This window comes from Schistocerca serialis, chromosome 12 (assembly GCF_023864345.2).
Source record: "Schistocerca serialis cubense isolate TAMUIC-IGC-003099 chromosome 12, iqSchSeri2.2, whole genome shotgun sequence".
Taxonomy (NCBI): domain Eukaryota; kingdom Metazoa; phylum Arthropoda; class Insecta; order Orthoptera; family Acrididae; genus Schistocerca; species Schistocerca serialis.
Window position 1 is genome coordinate 24,983,649 of NC_064649.1, and position 20,053 is coordinate 25,003,701.

General features: G+C 47.5%; 1 protein-coding gene across 1 annotated transcript in view; it reads left to right on the plus strand.

The window, feature by feature from the left end:
• LOC126428366 (glutamate-rich protein 2) overlaps positions 1-11,751 on the plus strand; it is a 294,147-nt gene extending 282,396 nt beyond the window's left edge. Inside the window, exons 5-6 of the mRNA XM_050090296.1 lie at positions 10,758-11,005; positions 11,743-11,751. Coding sequence (XP_049946253.1) covers positions 10,758-11,005; positions 11,743-11,751 — 257 coding nt within the window. The remainder of the gene's footprint in view (positions 1-10,757; positions 11,006-11,742) is intronic.
• Positions 11,752-20,053: the final 8,302 nt, after the last annotated feature.

Below are 20,053 nucleotides of genomic sequence, written 5' to 3' on the forward strand. Positions count from 1 at the left end.
GCAAAACTTTTTTTGGTGGGTCCATTTGATGCCGCGGGAAACCTATCTCTATCCAGGTATCCAGCAACAGTGGATTCAACTGGCAAGAGAAGTGCGCCGATGCGACGAACGTGAGTTGCGGGGATTCACAAGCTTGCTAACATTGTCTCCCTCCCCCCTGCCATCACGAACCCAGACGTCAGTCTAACCTCAGACGCAATATTGCAGTCTACGGTGCCAGTAAACGTGAACTGAAAGTGATTTGTGTTATCGATAGGAGTACAATATTTTTGTCAGTAGCTAGCTTCGTAACGGAAAAAATAAAATGTATTCGCATGATGCCAGCTGTGCCGTATTCCGAGAGGACTTACTTCACAATTGCAACCTCTTGATGTCTCCATAAATAAATCATTTAAAGTGTATATGAGAGAGGAATGGAACAAATGGATGATGCATGAAACACTACATGGCTTCACGCCGAAGTGGGCTTTAAAACGACCTGCAATCAAAGGAGTGTGTCAGTGGATAAAACAGTCGTGGTGTAGATTGAGAGAAGATATTATTGTCAGATCTTTGAAGAAGTGTGGTATAAGTAACGCTTTCGGTGGCAGTGAGCCTGCCTACACTAAAGCCGTCGGCACACGGACCGTGCTGTCGTACGTTAACGTTGAGCGTGCCAAGTTCAACGTGCTGCTGAACGCCCAGGAACGATGCCACTCGTGCATACGGTACGTGGGGCCCCGACGTGGTATACGCGATCGCGACACACTCCAGCGGCAGTTTGAGGGATGTTTCTCGTTCGTAAATCACACTGTTTACTGAACGGACGCCCGTAAAATTCCCAAGTTAGCTCTATTAAAACGCACATTTTCTCCATCTTCCACGAAAAGGAAAGTACCATGTTCAATGAATAAGGACACAGGCTTATAAAAGTTCCATTACAAACAGTGCGGTACAAACTTGCAATACTTCTCCGCATAAGATAAACATTATTTCATCATTCCCACATTTTAGTAAAACCCCAAGGTCAGTCTTACTTGATCATTGTTCCTACCCAGTAGCAGAATCTTTGCAACATGTGAATTACGAAGCGTAAAAGAAAAAGGAGCAAAATACACTCCTGGAAATGGAAAAAAGAACACATTGACACCGGTGTGTCAGACCCACCATACTTGCTCCGGACTCTGCGAGAGGGCTGTACAAGCAATGATCACACGCACGGCACAGCGGACACACCAGGCCGTCGAATGGCGCTAGCTGCGCCGCATTTGTGCACCGCCACCGTCAGTATCAGCCAGTTTGCCGTGGCATACGGAGCTCCATCGCAGTCTTTAACACTGGTAGCATGCCGCGACAGCGTGGACGTGAACCGTATGTGCAGTTGACAGACTTTGAGCGAGGGCGTATAGTGGGCATGCGGGAGGCCGGGTGGACGTACCGCCGAATTGCTCAACACGTGGGGCGTGAGGTCTCCACAGTACATCGATGTTGTCGCCAGTGGTCGGCGGAAGGTGCACGTGCCCGTCGACCTGGGACCGGACCGCAGCAACGCACGGATGCACGCCAAGACCGTAGGATCCTACGCAGTGCCGTAGGGGACCGCACCGCCACTTCCCAGCAAATTAGGGACACTGTTGCTCCTGGGGTATCGGCGAGGACCATTCGCAACCGTCTCCATGAAGCTGGGCTACGGTCCCGCACACCGTTAGGCCGTCTTCCGCTCACGCCCCAACATCGTGCAGCCCGCCTCCAGTGGTGTCGCGACAGGCGTGAATGGAGGGACGAATGGAGACGTGTCGTCTTCAGCGATGAGAGTCGCTTCTGCCTTGGTGCCAATGATGGTCGTATGCGTGTTTGGCGCCGTGCAGGTGAGCGCCACAATCAGGACTGCATACGACCGAGGCACACAGGGCCAACACCCGGCATCATGGTGTGGGGAGCGATCTCCTACACTGGCCGTACACCACTGGTGATCGTCGAGGGGACACTGAATAGTGCACGGTACATCCAAACCGTCATCGAACCCATCGTTCTACCATTCCTAGACCGGCAAGGGAACTTGCTGTTCCAACAGGACAATGCACGTCCGCATGTATCCCGTGCCACCCAACGTGCTCTAGAAGGTGTAAGTCAACTACCCTGGCCAGCAAGATCTCTGGATCTGTCCCCCATTGAGCATGTTTGGGGCTGGATGAAGCGTCGTCTCACGCGGTCTGCACGTCCAGCACGAACGCTGGTCCAACTGAGGCGCCAGGTGGAAATGGCATGGCAAGCCGTTCCACAGGACTACATCCAGCATTTCTGCGATCGTCACCATGGGAGAATAGCAGCCTGCATTGCTGCGAAAGGTGGATATACACTGTACTAGTGCCGACATTGTGCATGCTCTGTTGCCTGTGTCTATGTGCCTGTGGTTCTGTCAGTGTGATCATGTGATGTATCTGACCCCAGGAATGAGTCAATAAAGTTTCCCCTTCCTGGGACAATGAATTCACGGTGTTCTTATTTCAATTTCCAGGAGTGTATCTTTATACAAGTAGCGCAAGCTGACCTGTAGATTAAGCCAATCGAACACAGTCACCCTTCAAAAAAAGGTGAACCCATATTTACATAACATCAAATATTATAGTATATGCTTATATTAAAATAATAATAAAGCATCAGAACCTAATAAAAACGGGAATGTTAGGGAAAAACAAATTGGAAGTGTCAAGACGCGCACCACCACTCCAACAAACATCTCTTTATAGGACAGTGACGCTATTCATTACACTAAACCAACAACACACTCCTTTCATCTAATCATAATATATTACCCTTGCTGAAAACCTTAATCGTAGATATGTTACTGATTGAAATGTAATTGTAACAAATTGTACCAAGAACAATGTGTTTTGGGTGGATTTTCAGTGTGTCGCTGACTTCAAACAGCCTACTCTCATAATACGCACGTTACAATAATTCTCTTGCCACGAATATGATGTGTCTCATTATCTTATTGGAACGAATCACAAATGTAACAACGGGTTTTCCAGTGATTCTCAATTTTCTGGCGCTCAGAAACGGCATATATACGTATAGGCTGGAAATGAATGCCAATATGGCGCCTCACAACTCTGTACTGAAGGGAGACGGCGTGCGTGTGACGTAGGTGGCGTTGTGACAGCTCATTGGTCAACGCTCAGACGCACACTCAGAATATCTGACATGCCAGATATTGCTCTGCAAGTTCGGAAAGACTCCCTCATGTGCTGTTCCACGCTATGACGTCAAAATCTCGGAACGCTCAACGCTCAACGTTCGGATGCACGGTCCGTGTCCTGACTGCTTAAGGTGACAAAAGCCGTAGCATAGCGATGAGCACATTTGCAGATGGCGTTGGTATCTTTGGAGTGCGTACTGTAAGACCTACGGTACACACACCATCAGATTATTTGAATTGTCGCTCTAACGAAGTAGGCGAGTGTCAGCAATATGTCTCGTGGTCTTATCGTGGCGTGTTTATCTTCTGCCATTCGGTCAGACGATAGAAATGCCACTTGCACGCTTAGAGTGGCAGATTGACGGTGACCAACTTTAAACAGAACTTGATTAATTTTCACACGCATTTATTAAAATAATAAAAAGCATAGACATTACGTAACTTGATTCTGGATGCTGTTTACAATTGACAATCTGAAGCCCGTATCTTGTGGTCGTGCGGTAGCGTTCTCGCTTCCCACGCCCGGGTTCCCAGGTTCGATTCCCGGCGGGGTCAGGGATTTTCTCTGCCTCATGATGGCTGGGTATTGTGTGCTGTCCTTAGGTTAGTTAGGTTTACGTAGTTCTAAGTTCTTTGGGACTGATGACTATAGATGTTAAGTCCCATAGTGCTCAGAGCCATTCTGAATAATCTGAAGTTCCTTTGGTCTTGGTACGTTAATCTTATTCTCACATATCTCTGATACTTGACAAAGTGTCTATACATTTATCTTCATGGCTATGTACAGGAATATGATAATCTTCTTAGGTGCAGACTGAAACTTGACTATAGACTGACACAGACTAATGCAGACTAATGCAGACTGAGTAATCGGAGGTCTGTACACTTGTTATAATACCTCACGCATTCATGTATCACTGCGTGAGTGTGATCCACGAGGAGAAAAGGTTCTATGTTAGCAGCAATCTCATTGGCTGCATTTCATATTAATACGTGGATCGGCGGAAGCAAAATTTGGTCCGTCTCTAAGGCAGCGCCATCTCGTAGTGCGGAGACAGACGAGCGCTTCGCCTGTGCTGCTGTACTTAGCGGGGCGCGCTCTAGTGGGAAAGTTGTGTACGCGCTGACTACGCGGAACTATGTACACAACAGTATCGCGTACACAGCATATAAAAGGGCAGTGTATTGGTGGAGCTGTCCATTTGTACTCAGATAAATCACGTGAAAAGATTTCCAACGTGATTATGGCCGCATAATGGGAATTGATAGACTTTAAACGCGGAATAGTAGTTGGCGTTACATGCATCAGACATTCCATCTCAAAAATCGTCACGCAAGTCAATATTTCGCGATCAACAGTGTCAAGAATGTGCCGAGAATACCAGGAATTGCCTCTCACCGCTGACAACACAGTGGCCGACGGCCTTCACTTAACGACCGGCAGCAGCAGCGTTTGAGTAGAGTTGTCGGTGCTACCAGACAAGCAACACTGCGTGAAATAACCGCAGAAATTTATGTGGTAAGTAAGACGAACGTATCCATCAGGGCAGTGCGGCGTAATTGGGCGTTAATGGGCTAAGGCAGCAGACGTCCGGTGTGATTGCATTTGGTAACAGGACGACATCGCCTGCAGCGCCTGTCCTGGGCTCGCGACCATATCGGTTGCATCCTAGACAAGTGTAAAACCGAGGCCTGGTCAGATGAGACCCCAATTCAGTTGGTAAAAGCTGATGGTGGGACTGGAGTGTGCCACAGATCTCACGAAGCCACGGACCCAAGTTGTCAACAAGGTACTGCGCAAGCAGGTGGTGGCTCCATAGTGGTGTCGGACGTCTTTACGTGGAGTGGATTGGGTTCTCCCGATGTTCGACTACTTGCAGACCATTTGCACCATTCATGGACGTCAAGCTGCCAACCAACGACGGGATTCTTATAGATGACAAAGCACCATGCCATTGGGCCATATCTGTTCGTGATTAGTTTGAAGAACATTCTCGACAATTCGGTCATTCATACCCCCAACATTAATCCCATCAAACATTTGTGGGACATGATCGAGAGGTCAGTTCGTGCACAAAATCCTGCACCGGAAACACTTTTGCAGTTGTTGTTATGATCTTCAGTCCAGAGACTGGTTTGATACAGCTCTCCCTGTTGCTCTACCAACCGATCCCTTCTTCTAGTCAAGTTGTGCCATAAATTCATCTCTTTCATCTCTTCACCAGTTCTGTTCAGCACCTCCTCATTAGTTACGTGATCTACCCACCTAATCTTCAGCAGTCTTCAGTAGCACCACATTTAGAAAGCTTCTATTCTCTTCTTGTCTAAACTATTTATCGTCCATGTTTCACTTCCATACATGCTACACTCTATACAAATGCTTTCAGAAACAACTTCCTGACACTTAAATCCATACTCGATGTTAACAAATTTTTCTTCTTCAGAAACTCTTTCCTTGCCATTGCCAGTCTACATTTTATATCCTCTCTACTTCGACCATCATCAGTTATTTTGCTCCCCAAATAGCAAAACTCCTTTACTACTTTAAATGTCTCGTTTCCTAATCTAATTCCCTCAGCATCACCCAATTTAATTCCACTACATTTCATTATCCTCGTTTTGCTTTTGTTGATGTTCATCTTATATCCTCCTTTCAAGACACCGTCCATTCCGCCTGTTTACATATCTCTGTATTTGAATACACATGCTTATACCACTTTCTTTGGCGCTTCAGTGTAGCCGTTTGTTCTACCAGAATACGAGGAAAGGCTCCACTGTAATGGAGAAAGATATCCCTTTCTGTTTAGGTGCTGAATGTACCCACACCGAGTCAGTCCAGCTAAATATGCCACATGGCTGTTTGTTTGCCCAGAATATAAGGAAAGGCTCCATTGTGCATGGAGGAAGAAAATTCTGAGCCTACCCACATGGGGTGGATGTAGCTAAATATGCCACACGGCTGTTTGTTCACCCAGAATATGAGGAAGGATCCATTGTGCTGGAGGCAGACAACCCTTTCCGACTAGGGCGCCTTACCTAGCCAGTGGGGTCTTCCAGCTAAATATACCACGCGGCTGTTTGTTTACCCAGAATATAGGAGTGTGATTAGATTAGATTAGATTAGATTTTCGTTCCATATATCCGTGCTGAGGAGATCCTCGTGGATGTGGAACATGTCTCTTTTTTTTAAGCTGAAATAACAATACTAATAGTATGAATATATACAATACATCATTTGTTTCTATTAAAAAATTCATCAGTGGAGTAGAAGGAGTTGGCCACTAGTAAGTCTTTCAGGCTCCTTTTAAACTGCTCTTTATTTGTAACTAAATTTTTTATGTTTACTGGCAAATTATTGAAGATGTGTGTTCCTGAGTAGTGGACCCCTTTTTGAACTAAAGTAAGTGCTTCTAAGTCCTTGTGCAGATCATTTTTGTTCCCAGTATTGTATGTATGAACTGAGCTGTTTGTTGGAAAAAGAGATATATTATTTAGGACAAATTTCATTAAGGAGTAAATATACTGAGAGGCAACAGTTAGTATACCCAGTTCTTTGAAGAGGTTTCTACAGGACGTCCGTGAATTTACTCCACAAATAACACGTATTACACGCTTTTGGACTCTGAAAACTTTTGTTTGACTTGATGAGTTACCCCAAAATATTATACCATATGACATGATGGAATGAAAGTAGGCAAAGTATGCAAGCTTTTCCATTTTTATGTCGCCTATGTCTGCTAACACTCTAATTGAAATACAGATTTGTTAAGGCGTTTCTGCAGTTCTGTGGTGTGATCCTCCCAACTGAATTTATTATCAAGTTGTAATCCCAGGAATTTAAGACTGTCAACCTCTTCTATCTGCTCTTCTTCATAATTTATGCATATGCTGGGTGGAAACCTCTTACAGGTTCTGAATTGCATATAGTGAGTCTTTTCGAAGTTTAATGTGCGTTGGGTTTAAACCATTTATTAATATCCATGAAAATATCATTAGCAGATCTTTCTAGAACTACACTCGACATACTATTTACTGCAATACTTGTGTCATCTGCAAACAAAACCAACTCTGCTTCTGGCAGTGTAACTGACGAGAGATCATTAATGTACACAAGAAAAAGCAATGGCCCTAAGATAGATCCTTGTGGGACACTGATATGTCTGTGTAAGCAGAAGAAACTAACGATCAAAGTCCGAAACAATTTGTTGGACTGCTCAATTAACCAAAACAAATTCTCCAATTATAACACCAACACAAAACAGTGATCCGTCTTCGAATCACAACTACATACAAGAATAAGATAGAAAACAACTGAAATAATTTCCTACTAGTCCCCGCCAGAGACTTCTCCCATATACCCAGCCTAATGCAGAGAACAGCGACAAGATCCAAGCTGTGCTGCCGGGGCGGCAGCTATCCACGTCTGCTGGCGGTCGATGAACTGCCCATGTGCGACCGAGCGCCAGCCATTATAGCGCTTCGGCGGATGAGTACCTCGGAACTATTTTCCATCACGTGATTGACGTGTGAAAATAGTTCCGGGACCTGCAGCGATCTCATCCTTATGTTTATGTGGGCCGGTAGTGGTCCCTGGTGGCCGCTGGTGGCTTTGCTGTGGTGTTGTTGTTGTGGTTGTTGCTGTGGCCTTTCATCAATATTGCCTGTCGATTGTGTAGTGCGGGGGTCTCCAAACTACGGCCCGCGGGCCGAAATCGGACCGCGAGGGACGGCAAACCGGCCCTCGTTAGCTGGCCGGACATCCCCGGTATCCGGCCCGCCAAATATTTGAGGTGGTGCCCATACTGCCAACAACTGATTTTCGAGGCCTATCGTGACCAATACACCGCGACATTGTCGGAGCTCTATCTTTACAAAGCGGAAGGTCATGGTTAAACTTGTGGCTATCCACAATAGACAGACAGACCATACTCCGTGCGATAGGGAAAAACAAAACGGTTAACAGACTATTTTGGCGAAAACATTTTAAGTAAAAAAACTCTTTGCACTTTATTCTGCTCACGAGTCTGGTACAAGTCTTTCAAATGGACGCCACTTCGGCGACTATCCTTAGTAATCAATCATTGTGGAAGATGCTTCTTAAACAAGGTTTCACTTTCTTTACGTATTTCGATTTTCAGATTTTCCTTGTCTCTTCGAATTCAAACTTTGAATTGTCCCACACCTACTAGTACAGCGCATAAAACACTAAAAAAAACTCGTGAGACACTCGCAACATAGACACAGTCACGCAACAGAACTATCAAATATATGCTCTGGCTCTGCTACTCGCTATAAGACTACATAACTAAACTTATTGTTGCGCTGCTTGAAATAACAATGCGTTGAGATACTCTACCTCTGTTACGTCTTGTAGTAATAGTGTTGCTAACAATGATTTTGAGATTTCCTTAACTCTCCCGGACGCTTTCGTGAAGAATGTGCAGTGACATACTTTTTTGTCGGTGAAATTCGCCAGAATAAAATATTCCAGACATTCGGGCAGGTACGACCACCAATCAAAATTATGTAATTAAATAAAAACCGTGGTTCGTTTCCCACAACCTTAGATTTTTGCGATGTCATCTTTCCTTTAGTCTTACATTACGGCGATCATGGAGTGCTGGGATGTTCTAATCCCACTAGGTAGATCTTCGCCCTTATGACTTCGTGGAGGAGTCAATGTGGCCCGCGGACTAAAACGTTTGGAGACCCCTGGTGTAGTGCTTCGGTGTGCCTGCGAAGCAGGCAACCCACGGCTGCAGGCTGTCAGTTTGGTTGCCGATACATTAGGCGCCATGATGTCTGGTGGAGAAGGCCACAGCAGACACCACACGCAATTTCTTCCCATTCTGATGATGACTGATGACTTAATTCACTAGTCCCTTGCAATGACACCCTTTGTTTCCTGTTAACGAGGTATGACTTGAATCATTTTGCAGCACTGCCCGTGACACCATAGAATTCTACACTACTGGCCATTAAAATTGGTACACCAAGAAGAATTCCAGATGATACACGGGTATTCATTGAACAAATATATTATACTAGAACTGACATGTGATAACATTTTCACGCATTTTTGGGTGCATGGATTCTGAGAAATCAGTACCCAGAACAACCACCTCTGGCCGTAATAACGGCCTTGATACGCCTGGGCATTGACTCAAACAGAGCTTGGATGGCGTGTACAGGTACAGCTGCCATTGCAGCTTCAACACGATACCACAGTTCATCAAGAGTAGTGACTGGCGCACTGTGACGAGCCAGTTGCTCGTCCACCATCGACCAGACGTTTTCAATTGGTGAGGGATCTGGAGAATGTGCTGGCCAGGGCAGCAGTCTAACATTTTCTGTATCCAGAAAGGCCCGTACAGGACCTACAACATTCAGTCGTGCATTATCCTGCTGAAATGTAGCGTTTTGCAGGGATCGAATGAAGGGTAGAGCCACGGGTCGTAACACACCTGAAATGTAACGTCCACTGTTCAAAGTACCGCCAATGCGAACAAGAGGTGACAGAGACGTGTAACCGGTGGCACCCCACACCATCACGCCGGGTGATACGCCAGTATGGCGATGACGAATATACGCTTCCAATGTGCGTTCACCGCGATGTCGCCAAACGCGGATGCGACCATCATGATGCTGGAAAGAGAACCTGGCTTCATCCGAAAAAATGACGTTTCGCCATTAGGTTCGTCGTTGAGTACACCATCGCAGGCGCTCCTGTGTGTGATGCAGCGTCAAGGGTAACCGCAGCCACGGTCTCCGAGCTGATAGTCCGTGCTGCTGCAAACGTCGTCGAACTATTCGTGAAGATGGTTGTTGTCTTGCAAACGTCCCCATCTGTTGACTCAGGGATCGAGACGTGGCTGCACGATGCGTTACAGCCATGCGGATAAGATGCCTGTCATCTCGACTGCTAGTGATACGAGGCTGTTGGGATCCAGCACGGCGTTCCGTATTACCCTCTTGAACCCGCCGATTCCATATTCTGCTAACAGTCATTGAATCTCGACCAACGCGGGTAGAAATGTCGCGATACGATAAACCGCAACCGCGTTAGGCTACAATCCGACCTTTATCAAAGTCGGAAACGTGATGGTACGCATTCCTCCTCCTTAGACGAGGCATCACAACAACGTTTCACCAGGCAACGCCGGTCAACTGCTGTTTGTGTATGAGAAATCGGTTGGAAAATTTCCTCATGTCAGCACGTTGTAGGTGTCGCCACCGGCGCCAACGTTGTGTGAATGCTCTGAATAGCTGATCATTTGCGTATCACGGTATCTTCTTCCTGTCGGTTAAATTTGGCGTCATCTTCATGGTGTAGCAGTTCTAATGGCCAGTAGTGTATAAGAAGGGGCAAGTCACTGTGTGCATCGTAAAGGCATGCCACCCGTCATGGCACACGGCTTTTTGTTCACCCAGAATATGAGGAAGGATCCATTGTGCTGGAGGCAGACAACCCTTTCTGACTAGGGCGCTTTACCTAGCCAGTGGGGTCTAGCAGCTAAATATACCACGCGACTGTCTGTTTAGCCAGAATACAGGGGTGTGCGGCACGTGTTCGCAGTGGAAGCCGCGAGCCTGGACAGCAGCAACGGGAACAGCGGCGAAGGCGAGGACGACGACAACGGCAACCACGTGAGCTCGGGGGCGGCGCTGACCGGGGCCGGCTGCAGCTCCAGCAGCTCCAGCAGCAGCGTCCACTCGGAGGAGGAGGGCCGCGCCTCGGGCTGCAGCCACTCCGAGGGCGACTCGGACGCCACCACGGCCAGCTACTCCAGCCTGGAGGACGACGACGCCGCCGCCGCCGCCGCCGCAGACCGCGACAACGGCAACGACGGCGCCGCCGCCCCCGCCGCCGCCGCGCTCGCCCCCGGCCTCGGCCCCACGCCCGCCTTCCAGGTGCGTCGCGCGGCAGCCCGCCATTTAACTGAAGAGTTCGATTCCACTTGTCTTTACTAACGAGGGAACCTCCCCATCGCACCCCCCTCAGATTTAGCTAGAAGTTGGCACAGTGGATAGGCCTTGAAGAACTGAACACAGATCGATCGAGAAAACAGGAAGAAATTGTGTGGAACTATGAGAAAAATAAGCAAACTATACAAACTGAGTAGTCCATGCGCAAGATAAGCAACATCAAGGATAGGGGAGCTCAGGAGCGCCGTGGTCCCGTGGTTAGCGTGAGCAGCCGTGAAACGAGAGCTCCTTGGATGCATCAACAACGAACTGAAACGGGTGTCCTTCGACGTCCGCCCAGAACGGATACAAAGAACAAAATGAGATTTTTTTTAAAAAAAAAAGTCTTCCCTCGAGTGAAAATTTTAATTTTTTATTTTTAGACAATTATTATCTGTCCGTCCGTCCGTCCGATGCGAGGTAACTGCGCCGTAGTATGGGGACGCTGCACCTAAACAAACATCGAAACACACGACGTCAGTCGACTACAGCGCACGGAAGAGAGAGTATTCCCGCTAACGAGGCTCCCTGGCTGGCAGTTGACTGTTCGCTACTTTGGAGGAGAGTGCATTAAATACGTGAGATGTATTCCGTAGGCAATATGAATCCAGCAAATGTAGTGGACGGACGGACAGATAATAATTGTCTGAAAATAAAAAAAAATTAAACTTTTCGCTCGAGTGAAGACTTGAACCGAGGACCTCTCGTTCTGCAGCTGCTCACGCTAACCACGGGACCACGGCGCTCCTGAGCTGACACTATCCTTGATGTTGCCTATCATCGCATGTACAACTCAGTTTGTATATTTTGCTTATTTTTTTCATAGTTCCACACAACTTCTTCCTGTTTTCTCGATTGATCTGTGTTCAGTTTTTCAAGGCCTATCCACTGTGTCAACTTATAACTAAATCTGAAGGGGGTGCGATGGGGAGGTTCCGAAAGAACACATACCATCAGTGACCAAGCAGCCCGTTAAAATGAAATTACTATGAAATGAACACCCTTAGTTGCTTACGGGCGTTGACATACGTCAACGGGGACAGATGAAAATGTGTACCCCGACCGGGACTCGAACCCGGGATCTCCTGCTCACATGGCAGACGCTCTACCCATCTTTTTTTGTTTTTTTCTGTCACGCTGGCCACTTTTTTTGCTTTTTTTATTTTTTTATTATATTTTTTGTTAATTTTCTTTTCTGCCACTGCACCATCTTTTTTTATTTTTTATTTTTTTTTCCAATGTCAGGCTTACCACCTTCGCTGACATACATTTTGTTGTACTACCGCATAAATAGTGTCTACATTGTCCATATGTTGACAAAAAGTGGCTAATTAGAAAATTAATTTATTAAGGAAATGAATAAAACTGAAAATGCCCAAATGAAAGACATGAAGACATTGCGGATAGTACAAATACAAAAGAAACATGCTCCTGTAGCAATGAAATGAAATTCGTGTCGGGGGCGACACCTGCTCACGACCCGACGTTCGATAGAGCAAGAGAGCCATCTATCGACTCGTTCTCCAGACGTTGGTGTAAGACTGGGTCGTCTTCTCGAAATTAACTAAGGGTCCGTAAGTGTGATCGATGTCTATCTCGGCTTCTTCGTCTATCTCATCTCTCACTCGTCACACCGCATCTGGCCGGCGGGTCGGCAAATGTAAGTCGCAAGTAATTAGCGAAGTCTTGCCCATATTTCTTATGCTGTTGCAGCTTCGTGTGTCCATCCAGGAGAAAATGCCAAAAATCAATTTTGTTCTTTTCCGATTCGTTATACACGTAGCCCACCACCATTCCCCGTACCCATGTCACTGCATTGGTTTTTTGGACCGGAAAATAAGATTCTTGGGGGAAAAAAAGTGTGTCTGATGAAATTGTGTGAGGGGAGGAGCGTAACAGGAACGCCAATATCTGTTGTGCCAAGTGCCACACTGGAGTCGTCCCACTACATGCTAAACGATGTTCATCAGTGTCCACTGTTGCGCAGCCTAAACATAGTGGAGTGTCTGCCAAATGAATCGCGTGCCGCCGTTGATTCGTTGCGAACTTCCTATTTATCACCACATACCATGTTGAGCGTACCGACGTCGGGAGGTAAACGTTCTGTATAACGCGCCATATCTGTCGCCAGTTCTTGTCTGGGTACTTCTTTTCCAGGGTATTCCTGGGGCACCGGAGCAGTAGGAGTTGGTATACATCTCGCCTTGTCGGTAGTCGTGTTGTTGGGAAGGAATCTCTGACATAGCTAAGCTCCACAAAAAAAAAAAAAAAAAAAAAAAAAAAAAAAAAAAAAAAAAAAAAAAAAAAAAACTTGAAATGTGGCAGCTTCGGTGAAATATGGCCCACATTGGCTGGGGGCAGCATTGAAGTGGGCGCTAGTACATCGGCCAAATATTGCGAAATTGACCGCGCCACTGTCGGAAAATCGTACTGACGAATAACGCCCGTGCCTTTTCATATACGTTCACTAGACCAAGTCCACCCTCTCCAGGTGGTAGCGCAAGCGTTGTGTATTGGATCTTAAACAGGTGTCCCACACTCACGTAGGTTCCGAAAGTTGCTTGTATCCGTGATGCCATTGTGCGCGTTAAAGGAAGGACATGCGCGACGTGAGTGAGTCTCGGTGCTAGGTATACGTTAACATAGGTCACCCTCTGAACCATATCCAACGCTCTTAATTTCTGTAACAGCACCATTGTCCGCATCAGCTTCAATATGCGTCGGTAGATATCCGCTGCTGTCCGCTGCACATCCGTGTGGAACGTAACACCTAGACATTTTATGGTCTTAACTAACATGAGCGGGCCTTCCTCCCCCGGTTGTAACCCCCGACCGACATTCATGCAGCGTGATTTCTATAGATTAAGCACGCTTCCTGCCGCCATCCCGTATCACTGTATCCATGCCAACGCCGTACGTACTTCTTCGCTCGTCCGTGCCACCAGCATCACATCGTCAGCATAAGCGCGGCAATGAAAGGTCAGTTGTGGCAACGGCATTCCCTCCAACCGTCTTCGGAGACCATATAGACAGGGTTCCAAAGCCATTGCATACAAAAATATCGAAAGTGGGCAACCTTGACGAACTGACCTTGAAATAACAATGTAGTCAGTGCCCCGCCCATTCACCGAGACCTTTGATCGTACGCCGTGTAACAGTCGCATGATCACTAGGATGAAGGCCTGTGGGATTCCCAATCAGCCCATCACCGCATGCAAAAAGGTATGATCCACTCTGTCGAACGCATGATCGAAGTCAATAGCGACGAGTGCCCCACGCACTCGGCATGCCGCTGCTAATGCGATGATATCTCGGTAGTCACCGAGCGCCGTATGTACGTTACTCTTACCGCCGAGGCAAGTTTGATCTATGAGAAGTCTATCAGAAAGTGAAGACCGCAGGCGAGCGAAAATCTTATAGTGGCAGTTCAAGAGAGTGAGTGGTCTATAATCTCCTGGCCTTCTGCCACCGCGTGGTTTGGGTATTGCGATGATGATACCCTCCGTGAATTCGGCAGGTATCTCAGTCTGCGGTAACAGGAGTTCGTTTTACATCTGGATCCAGGTCCGTCCCATGAGGTATGCAAAGGCGCGGTAAAATTCAATTGGGAAGCCGTCCTGTCCTGGGGACTTGTTCGGAGCCCCCCTGGCAATTGCGTCTGTCAGCTCGTCCTCCGTTATCGCTGTGATGAAAGTCTCTGCATCCAGTGGCGGTCCTCAGTCTGGCATTTCCGAGATGACATCATGTAGTGTCTCGTGGTTCACTTGTACAGGTCCATATAACTGGCGGAAATAGTCAGTAAACACATGCGCAATATCACGCTGGTTCACAACTTGCTGGCCAGTTTCAGAGATTAGTTCCCTGATCAATGTCCTGCGTCGTCGTTGGCGTTCACGTACTACGCGGTGCATGGAGGGGGTTTCGGCAGCAACTGTGTCCGCCAATCTCGGCCGGACCATTATACCTTCCATTCTTAGTCTCGTCAGCTTTATTAACGTGGCTTTTATCCTGCGCATGGCCGTGTGCCTTTCCGGCGATGGTTGTTGGGTCATCAGCTCCCTCAAGGCTGTAAAATAAAAATCATCCGTCGTGCGGTTCCATTGCGATTTGTCCTGCCCGAATCGTATCAACGTTCTCCGTAACGTTGGTTTTGCGCATTTGATCCACCACTGGAGAACCGAGGTGTACGCTCGTTGGCGGCGAACGCAGGTCTCCCAGGCCGCCTCTATCGACCGGCGACATTCAGTGTCAGGTAAAAGTGCACAATTCACTTTCCAGTGACCCTTACTCCGCCATATCTTCTGACGCGTTAGTGAAATCGTACAGACGTACGCCATATGATCCGTAAAAGCCGCTGGCCAGATTTCGGCATCCAGTATCGCCGTCCGTAGAGCTCGTGTCACATACACTCTATCAAGTGTACTCGCCGAGTGTCCCGTGACAAACGTATAACCCGGTCTGTCGCCATGCTGCAGTTCCCAGGTGTCCAGAAGCGCCATTTCGGTTATCAACGCACGCAGTTCCATGCATGGCACACAATGAGGTACTTGGTCCTTTTTGTCGATGACACAATTAAAGTCGCCGCCCACTATGTAGTTATCATAGCGTCCAGCGAACAACGGTGCTATCTCTTCGGTGTAAAAGGTCGCCCGTTCTCTTCGTTTTCTGGAGCCAGATGGTGCGTATAAATCGATGAAACGAACGCCGTCGACAGTGATCGCTATGCCACGTGCCGAAGGGAGAGACATGACGTCCTCCAGACCTATTCCTTCCCTGGCGAGAATCGCCACACCGCATCCACTTTCATCGTGCACTGAATAATGTGCCTCGTAGCCGTAGAACTCTGGCGGCGATGTGAAACGCACTTCTTGTAGGAGTACAATATCCACGTCCGCAGCGCGTAACATATCTTGCAGCATTTGAATTTTAAGCGGTGTCCGAATGCCATTAATGTTTATCGTTGCAATGCGGTACGCCTGGCGTGTGTTCATCAGTTGTAGGGCGGTGTCATTAAGCGTCCATCTGCACCCCCGGCGCTCCTCACCACACTAAGTTGTTCAACATTCCCCGACCCCTCCCGGCCTCTGGCCAGGACTATCCTCAATCGTCGCGTTCGTATTTTCGTTCTGTTCCTGTTGGTCCATTTCTTGCGCCCAGTCCCCCAGCATACATCCGGAACTGGTCGAAGGATGGGAGGCAACGTTGTCACCGCTCGGATGTTGGACAGTTGTCATCTCCACTTCCGCCTTCCGGTCACCAGAAGGAGAGTTCAAGTTTTCGTCGCTGTGCAATTCCGGCACCGTCATCTCGGTATCTGTTGAATCCACTGGTCTCAGGTCGATACTGTCGTTGTCGTCCACTGTCCCCTCGGGACTATGGCTATCGTCAGCAGAAGTCAGTCGACGCTTCTTTCTTCTCTTCGGCGAACGCTGTTTCCGTTGCCTTGCTTCCGCATCCGCTGTTTGGGTTGCGTATCCTCCGTCCTGGGCCTGGCCTATCACGCTCTCGGTGGAAGCACTGGCAGCCATCACGGATGAGCCTGGAGCGGCCGTCAGCTGCATCTCTTGTGTGGTGTCCTGTGTCTGCTGTGGTGGAACCGGTGGTCGGAGTTCCAGTCCGTTGGTGTCCATGTTCTCTATAGGGGGCAGCTGCTGGTGCCCATCGGAAATCTCCCTCACATAGCCTCTCAGGGCTTCCACAAAGGTCAGCGGTAAGACAGTCATCTGTTATGGCGCCTGAACGTCATCCCGTGGAGTTTGCACTAAACGTCGCTGGAGGCATTCCGATCGGACGTGACCTTCTTTCCCGCACCCCGAGCAAGTGCGAGGTTGCCCATCATAGATCATAATCGCTCGACAACCCCCTATGTACAAATAAGAGGGGACGTGCTTTCGCAGTTCTATCCGTATTTGTCTAACCCCATTTAAAACGGGGTACGTGGTAAAACTCGTCCATTTTTCGGCCACATGGGATAGAACTGTACCGTAGGCGTCGGTAACAAGTTCAGACGGGACCTCAAACGGAAGTTCGAAGACTCGTATAGTGCAGATCCCCATTCCCGCGTGATCGACTGTAACCGCACCAACATCCCGTCGGCATGACAGAAACGATACCCGTTCGGTGATCGTTGTAGAAGTCTTTCGCAAGCTGCCTCGTCAACAAGCTTGACATAGACGACGCTTGAAACGATCGATGAATTGATTCCCACGATTTCCTGTGGATCGATGTTTACCTCTTCTCTTAAGAAACGTTCAATCTCGTGTGCCTTTGGTCGTGTATAGTCGTTCGCAAAACTGAGCTTCAAAGTCGTTTTTCTGTACGAGAGTGCCATCTCGTTCTAGACTCACAACACCGCACACGCGAAGCTGCTCCGGCGTAAACAAACAGGCGCGCGCACCACAGCGCGGCCGACAGGCAACACGGTCCGCACTGTGTCACTGCCGAAGGCAGACTGTTCCACACAACTTCTTCCTGTTTTCTCGATTGATCTGTGTTCAGTTTTTCAAGGCCTATCCACTGTGCCAGCTTATAACTAAATCTGAGGGGGGTCCGATGGGGAGGTTCCGAAAGAACAGATACCATCGGTGACCAAGCAGCCCGTTAAAATGAAATTACAATGAAATAAACCCCCGTAGTTGCTTACGGGCGTTGACATACGTCAACGGGGACAGATGAAAATGTGTACCCCGACCGGGACTCGAACCCGGGATCTCCTGCTCACATGGCAGACGCTCTATCCATCTGAGCCACCTAGGACACAGAGGATAGCGCGACTGCAGGGATTTATCTCCGACACGCCTCCCGCGAAACCCACATTCTCAACGTATTGTCCCGCACTACATTCGTAGAGCCCCCGCCCATTATACTCATTACTCGCGGCGCGTTGCCGATTCCCGTAAGAGTTCGGGCACTGTTTGTGCATTCGCGCAGATGAAGAAGAAGAAGAAGAAGAAGAAGAAGAAGAAGAAGAAGATGGTCAAGTGGCCGGTGAGCCTTAACTACACAGATACCATCTTAGTATAATGGGCGGGGGCACTACGAATGTAGTGCGGCACAATACGTTGAGAATGTGGGTTTCGCGGGAGGCGTGCTAGAGATAAATCCCTGCAGTCGCGCTATCCTCTGTGTCCTCGGTGGCTCAGATGGATAGAACGTCTGCCATGTGAGCAGGAGATCCCGGGTTCGAGTCCCGGTCGGAGTACACATTTTCATCTGTCCCCGTTGACGTATTATAATTACAGACCCATATCACTAACGTAGAAGTTTGTGGCACAACTTGACCAGAAGAAGGGATCGGTTGGTAGGACATGTTCTGAGGCATCAAGGGATCACCAATTTAGTATTGGAGGGCAGCGTGGAGGGTAAAAATCGTAGAGGGAGACCAAGAGATGAATACACTAAGCAGATTCAGAAGGATGTAGGTTGCAGTAGGTACTGGGAGATGAAAAAGCTTGCACAGGATAGAGTAGCATGGAGAGCTGCATCAAACCAGTCTCAGGACTGAAAACCACAACAACAACATCACTAACGTCGATTTGCAGAAGAATTTTGGAACATATACCGTGTTCGAACGTTATGAATTACCTCGAACGAAACGATTTATTGACACATAGTCAGCACGGATTCAGAAAATATCGTTCTTGTGGAACACAACTAGCTCTGTATAATCATGAAGAAATGAGTGTTGTCGACAGGAGATGTCAAATTGATTCCATATTTTTTTTTTATTTTTATTTACAGAAGCCTTTCGACACCGTTCCTCACAAGCGTCTTCTAACCAAACTGCGTGCCTCAGTTGTGCGACTGGATTCGTGATTTCCTCTCAGAAAGGCCACAGTTCGTAGTAATAGACGGAAAGTCATCGAGTAAAACAGAAGTAATATCCGGCGTTCCCCAAGGAAGTGTTATAGGCACTCTATTGCTGCTGATCTACTGTATATTAACGACATAGGAGACAAGCTGAGTAGCCCTACTAGATTGTTTGCAGATGATGCTGTCATTTACAGTCTTGTAAAGTCATCAGATGACCAAAACGAATCGCAACATGATTTAGATAATATATCTGTATCGTGCGAAAAGTAGCAATTGATCCTGAATAAATAAAAATGTGAAGTTATTCACATGAGTACTAAAAGAAATCCGGACGCTACGGCAAGACCACGAGCTGCGGAGTCGTATAGAATAAAATGGAGAATTCAGGGTGGTCCATTGATCGTGACCGGGCCAAATATCTCACGAAATAAGCGTCAAACGAAAACACTACAAAGAACCGAAACTTGTCTAGCTTGAAGGGGGAAACCAGATGGCACTATGGTTGGCCCGCTAGATGGCGCTGCCATAGGTCAAACGGATATCAACTGCGTTTTTTCTTTTAATAAGAACCCCCATTTTTTATTACATATTCGTGTAGTAAGTAAAGAAATATGAATGTTTTAGTTGGACCACTTTTTTTGCTTTGTGTTAGATGGCGCTGTAATAGTCACAAACATATGGCTCACAATTTTAGACGAACAGTTGGTAACAGGTAGGTTTTTTAAATTAAAATACAGAATGTAGGTACGTTTGAACATTTTATTTCGGTTGTTCCAGTGTGATACATGTACCTTTGTGAACTTATCATTTCTGAGAACGCATGCTGTTACAGCGTGATTACCTATAAATCCGACATTAATGCAATAAATGCTCAAAATAAAGTCCGTCAACCACAATGCATTTGGCAATACGTGTAACGACATTCCTCCAAACAGCGAGTAGTTCGCCTTCCGTAATATTCGCACATGCATTGACAATGCGCTGACGCATGTTGTCAGGCGTTGTCGATGGATTACGATAGCGAAGATCCATCAACTTTCCCCACAGAAAGAAATCCGGCGACGTCAGATCCGGTGAACTTGCGGGCCATTGTAT